A 13,410-nucleotide genomic window follows, 5' to 3' on the forward strand; every position below is an offset into this window, starting at 1 on the left:
ACGGGTGCAGGGCACAGATCAGCTTTAGGGGCTAGGGCACGTGCATGAACTCCTTTGGTTATTAAAGTCAATGTTACACCTACCGAAGCTGCCTTTGTGCTCTGTCCAAAGTGTGCGGGGGTGTCATGTACTTTGAGCGCAAGTGTGTGTGTGAGGGGTGGTCTTACCTCAGCCCCAGGTGAGTCTGCCCCCTTCCCCCTGGGCCGCCATCAACATCCCCCGGGCAGAGGACGGGACCGTGCGCTGCAGTGTCACAGCCGCATGCAGGGATGGTCCGGGTGGATGGTGGTACTGTGGCCATGGGTCAGACATAGTCCAACGATGTAGAGCCAGGAGCTCATCGCAGGGCGGGTTATCATCATCCTCCATGGCCTGCGATAGACACGCGTCCACCCACAACTGTGTGAGCCCGGCCCGTTGTGCCGCAGGTGGATCGGCAATGGGGGGGGGGGGGGTGGTGTGCATGCGGGTGGGGTGGGTGGGGTTGGGGAGGGGGGTGAGGGTGCTGGGTGGGTGGATGGGTGGGGGGTGTGGGTGGTCGGCTGTTGCCATGGTGTGCGGTCTGTGGTCATACTACCCGATTCCCATGCCCATCTAGTCAGTGAAGCGGGCGTCTATCAGTCTGTCCCGTGCCCGCTGGACCAGCCGGTAACGGTGGACAGCCACCCGCCTGTGTCTACCCCGTCTGCCCTGACCATTGCCCCCATCCCCCTCATCTGGGGAGGACTGGGCCTCTTCCTGCTGCTCCTCCACTCCGCCCTCCTCTGCCTGCGGCACATCGCCCCTCTGCTGGGCTATGTTGTGCAGGACGCAGCACACCACAATGATGCGGCCGACCCTATCTGACCGATACTGGAGGGCGCCCCCAGAGAGGTCCAGGCACCTGAAACGCATCTTCAGCACGCCAAAGCACCTCTCGATCACTCCCCTTGTTGCTACATGGGCATCATTGTAGCGGTTCTCCGCCTCATTGCGTGGCCTCCGTATAGGCGTCATCAGCCACGATCGCAATGGGTAGCCCCTGTCGCCCAGCAACCAGCCCCTCAGCCGGGGATGGCGTCCCTCGTACATGCCGGGGATGGATGACCGCGACAACACGAATGAGTCGTGTACACAGCCTGGGTGATGGGCGCAGACGTGCAGGATCATCATGCGGTGGTCGCAGACCATCTGTACGTTCATCGAATAGGTCCCCTTCCTATTAATGAACACGGCCCTGTTATCTGCAGGTGGCCGCACGGCGACGTGCATCCCATCGATCGCGCCCTGGACCATGGGGAACCCGGCCACGGCAGAGAAGCCCACGGCCCGGGCATCTTGGCTGGCCCGGTCCACGGGGAAGCGGATGTAGCGGTGCACCATGGCAAAAAGGGCATCTGTCACTGCCCGGATGCACCGGTGCACCGATGTCTGCGATATGCCGGACAGGTCCCCACTCGGTGCCTGGCATGACCCCGTTGCATAAAAGTTCAGGGCCACCGTAACCTTGACGGACACGGGGAGAGGGTGTCCCCCGCCAGTGCCACGCGGTGACAGGTGTGCCAGCAGGTGACAGATGTGTGCCACGGTTTCCCGGCTCATCCGGAGTCTCCTCCTGCATTCCCGGTCCGTGAGGTCCTGGTATGACTGCCGGGGCCGGTACACACGGGGCGCCCTCGGGTGCCTCCGTTGCCGTGGGGCCGCGACGTCCTCCTCCCCCTCCTCGTCCTGTCGGTCAGGTGTCCCTCCAGCCTGGCCGGCTGCCGCCTGCCCCTCTGCGGCAGCCTGCGCCGCCTCTCTGGCACACTCCTCCTCCTCCTCCTCCTCATCCAGGGCAACATAGACATGAGCGGCTGCCACCACGGCGGCCAACATCGCTGGATGATCTGAAAACATGACGGCCTGGTGGGGTGGAGGGGAACGACGACATGTCATCATTGCCCATATCCCCTCCTCCCCCCAGCCAGGTGGCATGGACCGCATGGGTCCAACTGTTGGAGGCTGGCACCTGGCCAGGTGGACCAACTCACTTGCCCTCCCATCCCCCTCCTCGGCACGGACCCCCCCCAACCTCCACCCCAGCACGGACCCCGCCCCAACCTCCACCCCAGCACGGACCCCCCCCCCAACCTCACCCCGGCACGGACCCCCCCCCCCCCAACCTCCACCCCAGCACGGACCCCCCCCCCAACCTCCACCCCGGCACGGCACGGACCCCCCCCCAACCTCCACCCCAGCACGGACCCCCCCCCAACCTCCACCCCGGCACGGCACGGACCCCCCCCCAACCTCCACCCCGGCACGGCACGGACCCCCCCCAACCTCCACCCCGGCACGGACCCCCCCCCCAACCTCCACCCCGGCACGGACCCCCCATCCACCTCCCCGGCACGGACCCCCTCCCGGCACTCCCCCGGAGCCCAGCCTACTCTAACCACCCCCCCCCCCCGCCGCACACACAACCCGAGACACACCTCTCCTCACGCATTCAGACTGCGGCCACGCCATTGCCTGCCCAGAGCCAACCCCCCAGGCCGTCACTCACCTCCACGCTGGTCGGCGTGAGCCTGGAGCACCGGGTCACGTCGATGAAAAGGAGGTTTAATTTACGTCGACGTGAACGGTCATCACGTCGACGGGACTTCGGCCCACCCGGAAGGGAGAATATCGGCAGGCCGAAAATCGGCTGCCTTGCGCAGACCCGTGACATTAACGCCCCGCCGACTTTTCTCCCTTCGGAGACTTCGGCAACCGGCGGGGACGGGATTCACGGCGGCCAACGGCCATTCTCCGACCCTCTGGGGGGTCGGAGAATGACGCCCCAGATGTGTTTAGATGCTTTTCACAAGACAAGCTAACATTGATCTTCATTTCTGATATAGGGCTTCCACAGAAAGGAGTATTGAGTACACAATAAAGACATTGCTGGAAGCAACGTACATTCATACACAGGGACCCATCCTCTGCAAACAAAAGGAATATGTTCAAGCCTGGGATCTTTTTTGAATAACCCAAATGTATGAGGAGCCCATATTCCCCCTTTGCTTTCTCCAGTACAATGCTTCAGCCAATCAGAGCTGACTAACCAACCATCAAGAATCTTTTCTCCTGTAATGTAAATTGTTTTGATCAATTGAAATTTGGCATTCTTGCATTTGTTCTGATGAATGCAAGGTGATAACCTTTGGCAATATGTCTCTCACCAATCATAGAGATTTCTTTGTATTTCATTCTAAATCATGTAGTGACTGCTGCACTGCACATTTGCCAGTACAACACCGTTAGGTTAGGTTAGCCTGATTTAAGACTTTCTGATATGACAAAACTGCTACTTTATTGGCTGGCTGTTCAATGCACTGAGATAACTTGTAGCGAGCTTGATATATTAACCTTGCACTACGACCTTGATGTATTGCAACTTCTACTGAAATGAAAATGTGATTTTATTTGAACTGAGGAACCATATAATGTCCATCTTCCAATATAACATGCTTTTTCTGAGGCCCTGAAAGTTAATATAATAGTGGAAGGTAATAATTTAAAGTATGCTGCTATATCTTCCAACACTGTTGTTTGTTTCCTAAGTAATGCCGTCTTAAAGTCAAACAGTAGAGCTCCATTTACCTGCTCCAAATGTTGGTACACATTCACTTGCATCAATAATTCCCATAACTCCAAGTGATTTCCATCCAATGTAGTATATATGGCCATTCTGTCGTAAGCTTTAAAAATGACCAAAGAGATAACATGCATCGTTTACAACACATAAAAAAATGTTTTCTGTAATTAATTATTGAGTTGAACCTACTTTAGAACAGTAATTTTCAAACTTTTTTATGAGGACTCCTGAGGACGGGCGGCACGGTAGCATAGCGGTTAGCACTGTTGCTTCACAGCTCCAGGGTCCTGGGTTTGATTCCCGCTTGGGCCACTGACTGTGCGGAGTCTGCACATTCTCCCTGTGTCTGCGTGGGTTTCCTCCGGGTGCTCCGATTTCCTCCCACAGTCCAAAGATGTGCGGGTTAGGTGGATTGCCCATGCTAAATTGCCCTTAGTGTCTAAAAACGGTTAGGTGGGGTTACTGGGTTACGGGGATAAAGTGGAGGTGGGGTTTTCTTTCCAAGGGCCGGTTCAGACTTGATGCCTCCTTCTGCACTGTAAATTTTATGATTCAACCATTGGCCCATTCTGAGAGATTTCCTGTCCTAACCTCTGAAAGTCAGAGCCAGCTACCCAAGGTAAGCAAGTGCAATCAGTGAAGAAGATATCTGTTTTTAGTGTATGACAATTAATTAATATTCAGCTAACAAATACAGAAATATTCTGAGGTCTGACACATGGCAGAAATCTGACATTCTTGGGTACATAAGTGTTAAGAGACTTTTGATCAATTCCTTAGTTTAAAGAATAAGAAGGCATGTGCTCATGTTTATGAAGCTCTTTCAAGTACTATAGAATCTGCCAAAATGTTTCACAATAAATCAATTGTTTTTGAGATTTAGTCACAAACGACTTACACAAACAGATGCAACATCTAATATTCCACACTTCAAGTCTCGCAAACAGCAAAAGAATGAATAGCCGGATGTTTCATGATGTTATTGAAGAGAGGTTTGTTGGCTTGCATGCTTGGAAAACTCCTGCACTTTTTTCATAGAATCATAGAACCCCGACAGAGCAGAAGGAGGCATTCAGCTCATCGAGTCTGCACCGACCCTCTGAAAGAGCTCCCACCATATCCCCGTAAACTCACCGTAACCTCGGACGCACAGTTGGTGGCCATGTTGGGTGGCCCCTGACAAAGGGAAACACCAGAGCGCAGGGACCCGACCGCATGGGGAGAGTAGTGACAGTGGCCTTCTTGGACAGCTCCCTAACAAAGGGAATCCCCAGAGTCCAGGGGCGCATCCACCAGTTGGCATGGTTAATCCCACAAAAAAAGCCCACCAGGATAGTCACCTGGAACGTCAGGGGACTTAACGGCCCAGTGAAAAAATCCAGAGTCCTCACCCACAAAGAAACATGAAAGCCGAAATAGTCTTCCTCCAAGAGACACACCTGAGAGAGCAGGACCGACTGTGGGTAAGAAAGGGCAGGGTTGGACACACCTACCATTCCTGTTATGGGACAAGGGCAGGAGGTAGCAATACTGATCAATAAAAGGATGATGTTTAGGGCGACGAAGACGGTTACGGACCGAGGGGCACCGGTAGTACTTGTTAACGTGTACGCTCCCAACCGGTGACACAAAATTCTTTAAAAAGACCATGGCGGAAATCCCCGACGTAGTGATGCACCGACTGATCATGGGGAGGGACTTTAACTGTGTACAGGACCCAAGCACAGACAGGCCTAACTCCAAAACAGGGAAGACCTCGACCATGGCAAAGGAACTCGGTCGGCTTATGGGGCAGATGGGGACAGTGGACCCGTGGAGGTTAACCCACCCAGGGGAGAAAGAGTTCTTCTTCTCCCCAGTGCACAACATATACTTCTTTGTGGTGGGGAAATCGGTGCTTCCAGGGCTGGTCAAAGCGGAATACTCGTCAATCGTAATCTCCGACCACACTCCACATTACATGGACATGAGGCTGGAGACGGGCAAGTCCCAACGCCCCACATGGAGGTTGGACACTGCACTACTGGCCGGCAAGGTCTTCAGCGAGAGTGTATCACAGGCCATAGCTGAATATTCAAAATACAATCAAAACGGAGAGGTCTCACCCTCCACGTTCTAGGAGGTGCTAAAGGCCATGATTAGAGGGGAATTATCGCCTTTAAAGCGTGAAGAGACAGGGAGGATAGGACGGCTAGGCAGCAGTTGGACGACTCCATACTGGAGGTAGACCGTAAATACTCCAAGTTCCCGACCACAGAGCTCCTGGTGGAGAGGAAAAAGCTACAAATGGACTTTGACCTGTTCTCCATGACAAAAGTGGTCCCCGCCAGGCACGAGGACCCGAAACGAACACGGAGACAAAGCTAGCCGCCTGCTGGCACACCAGCTGAAAAAGCAGGCAGCCACTAGAGAGATCGCACAAATCAGAGACAACAGAGGCACATTGGAAACAGACCCCGACACAGTTGACAAAACCTTCGAGGCCTTTTACCGGGGGCTGTACAATTCAGAGACCCCATCAGGGGACTCGGGGATGAAACAGTTCCTTGATGGACTAGACATGCCAGTTGTGGGGGAGGACAGAAAACGGGGCCTGGAAGCACCACCAGCACTGGGAGAGATCATGGACAGCATTAGCTCCATGCAGGCGGGGAAGGCGCCGGGACCAGATGGGTTCCCGGCGGACTTCTACAAAAAATTTGCGACTGCACTGGCCCCGCAACTGCGGGAGATATTCACAGACTTAATGGCGAGGGGCACACTGCCACCTACACTAGCACAAGCCTCAATCTTGCGAATACCTGAGAAAGATAAATACCCAATGGAGTGCGGGTCGTACAGACCCATCGCACTACGAAATGTAGACGCCAAAATTCTGACCAAGATCCGAGCCAAAAGGTTGGAGAACTGTATACCAGAAGTGGTCACAGAGGATCAAATGGGCTTTGTCAAAGATAGACAGCTAACACTGAACATCAGGCGCCTGCTGAATGTGATCATGACCCCATCCGGAGAGAGAACTCCTCAGGTGATCATCTCCCTGGATGCAGAAAAGGCCTTCAACAGAGTTGAGTGGAAGTACCTCATAGAGGTACTGGAGCGGTTCGGGCTTGGAACAGGGTTCACCTCCTGGGTAAAACTCCTATACAACGCTCCAATGGAGAGTGTACGGACCAACAATACCAACTCCCGATACTTCCAGCTGCACAGGGGCACCAGGCAGCGATGCCCGTTGTCCCTGCTGCTGTTCGCCCTAGCGATCGAACCACGAGTGATCGGCTCAGAACAGCAAAGAACTGGAGGGGGATCCAAAGAGGAGGCAGAGAGCTTAGAGTCTCGCTGTATGCGGATGACCTGCTCCTCCATATCTCGGACCCACAAAGCAGCATGGAAGGAATCATCGTGCTCCTGAAAGAGTTTGATGCCTTCTCGGGCTACAAACTCAACATGAGCAGAGATCTTCCCGCTGAAACCACAAGAGAGAGGGACAGCACTGATGGGACTGCCGTTTAAACAAGCCCAACACAAATTCCGCTACCTGGGGATCCAAATCGCTCATGACTAGACGGGGGTTCACAAATGGAACCTGACCAGTCTGACGGAGGAAGTAAAGAAGGACCTGCAGAGATGGAACACACTCCCACTCTCCCTGGCGGGAGAGCACGGACGATCAAAATGAACGTGCTGCTCAGGTAACTCTTCCGACTAAGATCCATCCCGATCTATACCCCCAAGGCCTTTCTCAATTCATTGGATAAATTATTCATGGCGTTTGTATGGGAGGGGGGAAGAATGCTAGGATCCCAAACACGGTCCTACAGAAAACAAAGTTCGGTGGGGGGGGGGGGCGGGTGCTAGCCCTCCCAGACCTACAGTACTACCAGTGGGCAGTGACAGCAGAAAGAATGATGGGATGGAGAAAGGAGCCAGAAGCCGAGCGGGCCCTCGCCAAGGCGGCACTCCCATCCCCATTCAAAAAACACTCCAGCCCAGTGGTGGTAGCCATCCTCCAGACCTGGAACGAGATCCGGCAACAATTCGGCCTGAATGAAATGTCCGAAAAAGTCCCCATCTGCAATAACCACAGGTTCATGCCAGCGCTCACCGACGCCACCTTTAAAAAGTGGAGACAGGACAGTGGGACACTGACATTTAAGAACCTATCCACCGACGGCAGGGTCACAACACTGGATGAACTGACGGAGAGATTCCAGCTAGCTAAAGGCAACAAACTCAGATACCTGCAGCTTAAAAACTTCCTACAGAAGGTGACAAGGACATACCCGTGACCACCGCAATGGATGCTCCTCGAAGAACCACTGGGTGCAGACATGCTAGGTAGAGGGAACTGTAGCGACATGTATGAACGACTGATAGAGAGAACCGACATTGTACTTGACGGGTCGAAGAGGAAATGGGAGGAAGACTTAGGGTTTGAAATAGGGTGAGGATTCTGGAGCGAAGCACTACACAGGGTCAACTCCACCTCCACATACGCAACAAAATATCGTAAATTGAGCCCACTTATCATAGATATTATCATAGAATTTACAGTGCAGAAGGAGGCCATTCGGCCCATCGAGTCTGCACCGGCTCTTGGAAAGAGCACCCTACCCAAGGTCAACACCTCCACCCTTCCCCATAACCCAATAACCCCACCCAACACTAAGGGCAATTTTGGACACTAAGGGCAATTTATCATGGCCAACCCACCTAATGTGCACATCTTTGGACTGTGGGAGGAAACCGGAGCACCCGGAGGAAACCCACGCAGACACGGGGAGGATGTGCAGACTCCGCACAGACAGTGACCCAAGCCGGAATCAAACCTGGGACCCTGGAGCTGTGAAGCAATTGTGCTATCCACAATGCTACCGTGCTGCCCTAACGAGAACCTGAATGAGTAGCCTCTTTCCGGAGGTGGAGGACAGATGTGAACGGTGCCAAGGAGGCCCGGCCAACCACGCTCACATGTTCTGGTCTTGCCCCAGTCTTTCTGGTTACTGGACAGCCTTCTTCAAGTCAATGTCCAAAGTGGTGGGGATGATGGTGGGGCCATGCCAAAAGTGGCGGTCTTCGGGGTATCAGATCAACCAACCTCTTCATGGGGAGGAGGACGGACGCCCTTGCCTTTGCCTCCCTGATCGCCCGCCGTAGAATCCTGCTTTGCTGGCAGTCAGCAGCACCACCCAAAGCTGCAGACTGGCTGTCCGACCTCTCGGAATCTCTCCAAATGGAGAAAATCAAATTCGCCATCCGAGGGTCAGAAGATGGCTTCCTCCAAACATGGGAGCCATTCACCCAACTCTACCGGGACTTGTTTGTGGCCAACAAACAAATAAACAAGAAGCCAAGAGCCAGGGGAAAGTAGCCAGGTCATGATAGAAGAGATGGAAGGGAGGGAGGACTGGGCGGTGGCGGGGAGGGGGGGGGGGGGGGGGCTGGAGCAAGAGGGCATAGCCAAACCCAGGAGGAAAGAACGGGGAGTAGCAGAGACGAAGGGGGTGGGGAGGAATAAGGGGGTAGGGAAGTGGGGGACAAGGAGGGAGGGAGGACGAGGGAAGGAGAACAACAGAGGGGAGCCAGAAGGGAGGAAAGAGGAGGGAATCCAAACTGAGGGGAGAACGCAGGAAACAACAACAACCACAACAAGCACAGCAAGGCAAAAGAGAGAAAGAAAGAGCAGGAAGAAGGAACAACAGATGGCCGAAGCTGAGGCAAATGGACAAAGGCAAAAGAAAAACGATCAAGAGATGCAAGTGACATCAGCGGCACAACCCAGAGGCCCCTTCCACCTGGTTTTGTTTTGCTTGTTTTGGATTTTAAAAAAGAGAAGAAGGAGGGGGGGGGGGGGAGAAAGCCCCCCTTTTCTGCTTTATGTTGGATTATTCCTTGTGTCTCAATAAAGCTTGTAGTCTTCCAGTTGATGTAGATGCTTTATTTCTATGAGTTTGTTCTCTCTCCAGCGCATATACTATGTTACATCTGAGCTGCCTGTCTGTGTCCTGCTCACAAGCTGCCGTTCCTGTGAAGAGAGAGACTACTTCCTGTTTCTCTATGTATATATGCATCTCTGGTGCTCCCTGTAGTGGTTACTTAGTGGTAGCGTATTTACCTTAACCCCTTGTGTGTATACAGTGATGCATATCACTACATCCCCCCTTTTTTCTTTTTACATATTTTCTGTACTTTGTTGAAGAAAATTGTACAAAACAGGTAGCTGAATGATGATATGTACAAGTTGTGATGATATTGATGATTATACATAACCAATTAATATTTATGAGTCCAATCCTAATTTTTTTAAATCCATAAGTCCAAACTTTATGAATTTGTATGGTTGAGTTGCTTTCTTCTTCTGTTGTTGAAGTGGTGATGTTGATGTTGTCATTTCTTTGTGAACGTCGTCAGTGTTCTTGTGTTTAAACAACCAAGAAGTCACCATGAGGTGTTCGAAAGGTCGAATCACTTTGTTGTCTGATTTAGACTTATTTTTCTGTGCTTGTGGTAGTGATTCTGTATGTCATCTTTGTTGTCTGACCTGGATGTTTTTCTGTGTTTGCGGTATTGATTCTGTATGTCATCTGCCTTGAAAGCTGGTTTTCTTGTTTACAGTGGAGCAAATGTGCATTTGTGAGATTCGTTGTCATGCCATGGTATGTTTGTACTCTTGCCATTGTTTTGAGCTGTGCTGTTACATTGTCCTACATGTGCAGAGTTGTACCATGTCATACAATTTGTTGTTTCATTGTTGTTGTTTTTGTCATTTCTGTATATGTTGTTTCCGTTGTTGTTCTTGTTGTTTGTGTCGTGCTTGTTGTTGCTGTTGTTGTCTTTGTTATGCTTGTTGTTGTTGTTTTTGTTGTTCTTGTTTCTGTTGTGCTTCTTGTGGTTTTTGTTGTTCTTGTTGCTCTCAATGACTGTTCTGTGTGGATAATTTGAGTCATTCTCAAAGTTATTTGTGCCAGTGTCCTTTGTGTTATCTGGGGCGAAATTCTCCGGTATCGGCGCGATGTCCGCGACCGGCGCCAAAAAAGGCGCAAATCAGCCCGGCATCGCACCGCGCCAAAGGTGCGGAATCCTCCGCATCTTGAACGGCCGAGCCCTAACCTTGAGGGGCTAGGCCCACGCCGGACTGATTTCCGCCCCGCCAGCTGACGGGAAAGGCCTTTGGTGCCCCGCCAGCTGGCGCGGAAATGACATTGCCGGGCGGCGCATGCGCGGAAGCGTCAGCGGCTGCTCACGGCATCCCCACGCATGCGCAGTGGAGGGGGTCTCTTCCGCCTCCGCCATGGTGGAGACCATGGTGAAGGCAGAAGGGAAAGAGTGCCCTCACGGCACAGGCCCGCCCGCGGATCGGTGGGCCCTGATTGCGGGCCAGGCCACCGTGGGGGCACCCCCGGGGCCAGATCGCCCCGTGCCCCCCCCCAGGACCCCGGAGCCCGCCCGCGCCGCCTTGTCCCGCCGGTAAGAGAGGTGGTTTAATCCACGCCAGTGGGACAGGCATTCCAGCAGCGGGACTTAGGCCCACCCGGGCCGGAGAATCACCGGGGGGGGGCCCGCCAACCGGCGCGGCGCGATTCCCGCCCCCGCTGAATCTCCGTGCCGAAGAATTCGGAGCCGGCGGGGGCGGGATTCACGCCAGCCCCTGGCGATTCTCCGACCCGGCGGGGGGTCAGCGAATCCCGCCCTTGATGTTTCATTGAGTGTTTCTTGAGGATTGTGAGAATGATCTAATGTTGCATTGTTCTTGGTGACATCACTCCTTTGTGGTTGATGTGATTCCTCTTTGATTCCTTGGTGCTCCTCTTCTGGAGTCATTTCTGGTTCTCTTGAATCATCATTGATTTCTTGGTGCTCCTCTGTTGGAGTCATTTCAGGTTCATTTGAATCATCTTTGGTTTCTTGGTGCTCTTCTTCTGGAGTCAAAATCTTCAAGATTTCATTTTCTTGTGGGTAGTTAAGAGTAGATGAGGTTTTAATGGACGTGGTCTCACAGGACTCACGAGTGGTTGTGCTTTGATTGTCAAGTTCTTTTGTACAAATTAGCTGAGATCTGTCAGTCTCGCTGTGATCTTGCACATCTTGTATGGGAATTGTGATTTATTTGTCTCTTTTCTCACATACAGTGAGTAGACATTCCGTGTCTTGTTGGTTGAATGAGCTGGGCAGCCGTTCATAGTCTTCTTCTGGTGGCTCAAATAAGTTGGGTAGACTTTCATTGTCTTTTTGTTGTTCACGTGAGCTTGGTAGACTTTCATAGTCTGCTGCTGGTTGCACAGATAAGGTAGCTAGACCTTCATGGTCTTGTTCATGCATGGACTTCGCTATGGAGTCTTGAGTTGCTTCCATTTTGGAGTCGTCAACGAGCTCTCTGTGGAGGCTTGCATCGCTATCTCTGTGGAGTCTTTCACCGCTCTCTGTGTGGAGTTGTGCCGTGGTCTCTCTGTGGAGTCGATCTGTGCTCTCTCAAAGGAGTCGTTCAGTACTCGCTGTGTGGCATCGGTTTCTTCTCGGGTATTTGATCAGGTTGCTGTCATCCAATGTATCGACGATCTGCCATTGAATCATGATATTGGATTCATCTACCATGAGTAGAGTCGTGTTGAGCTTTTCAACCGCGGCGCTGATGCTTTTATGATCATTATATCTGAATAACTCAGCCATGTCTGAGTAGTATTCTTCGATAAACAAATCATCTTCTTTTGTTTCGGATTTGTCATCGTGCTCTTCGTGTTCAATGAACAAATCATCTTTTTTGGTTTCGGATTTGTCATTGTGCCCTTCACTTTGGGTGGTGCAAACTGCTTGTTCCAGGGTGCTGCGGAGTTTATTTTCAACTGCTGGTAGCTGTTCAGGCATTGTTCTGTCTTTCGAGGTAAAAAAATTGTGTTGTGTAGCTTTAAGACTCTTTTTTAAAATTTTCGGGCACTTCCCCTTTAAGTGGGCGTGGTCCGGGACCTCTGATGTCATGACGCATCGTGACTTAAACGTAGAAATCGATTGCACATGTGCATATCGATTTTCCTTTACTGTGCACTTTTTCGTAAACTGCGCATGCGCATCTTGTGCATGTGCAGAACGATTTTCGCCCAAAACTTCTTTTTTCAATTGCGCATGCGTGGCTATGGTTTCCTGCGCATGCGCAGACCCAGATTTGCATCTTTTGTTCCCAAGGAAGTTTAGAATGTGCTCAGACGCCATTTTAACTACTTCAGACCCGTGGAAAAGAACTTTCTTGTCGTTTTTTCTTGTTAAAAACGTAAAGTTATTTTTTTCTTGCGATCTGCACTTGTCAATCGCGATTTCCAGCATTAAACCTTTCTGTTCTGGTGATTGTTTGAGTTTCGCAACACTCATTCCCTCTGCAATTTGGTCTCTGAGCATTGAATGCCTTAACGTGGCATTGTTACTTGTGTTACAGTAATCTTCAAATTTTTTAAGTATTACTTCTAATTTGGTGTTGTCTTCACCTTTCAAATAATTAAAGCAGTTATAAATTTCTTTAGCTTCATGTCCTGCGAGGAGAAGTGCTATTTTCATTTCTATGAGGCCGCGTTCAACTCATTAGCTACGATACACAGTTTGAATGTTTGTTTAAAGATTTCCCATCTATGACTTAAACTCCCGGTTGTTTTCAGCTGTGGTGGAGTTCCGAGTTTCATCGACTCAATGAAGTCTCCCCACGTCCGAGTTTTCTTCTGTTTTCGACCGTGCTTTATCTGAATCTTGTGTAACTTTTCTTGTAAGTGTTCTGAAGTCACCTGGTACCATGTATTATTCCTTGTATCTGAATAAAGCTCGTAGTCTTG

General features: G+C 51.6%; 1 protein-coding gene across 1 annotated transcript in view; it reads right to left on the minus strand.

Annotated features, from left to right (window-relative positions):
* The window catches only part of gckr (glucokinase (hexokinase 4) regulator), a 177,020-nt gene that overhangs the window by 49,657 nt on the left and 113,953 nt on the right, over positions 1 to 13,410 (minus strand). Inside the window, exon 12 of the mRNA XM_072499054.1 lies at positions 3,604 to 3,701. Within this exon, the coding sequence (XP_072355155.1) occupies positions 3,604 to 3,701 (98 nt within the window). The remainder of the gene's footprint in view (positions 1 to 3,603; positions 3,702 to 13,410) is intronic.

Source organism: Scyliorhinus torazame, chromosome 4 (genome assembly GCF_047496885.1).
Source record: "Scyliorhinus torazame isolate Kashiwa2021f chromosome 4, sScyTor2.1, whole genome shotgun sequence".
Lineage (NCBI taxonomy): Eukaryota > Metazoa > Chordata > Chondrichthyes > Carcharhiniformes > Scyliorhinidae > Scyliorhinus > Scyliorhinus torazame.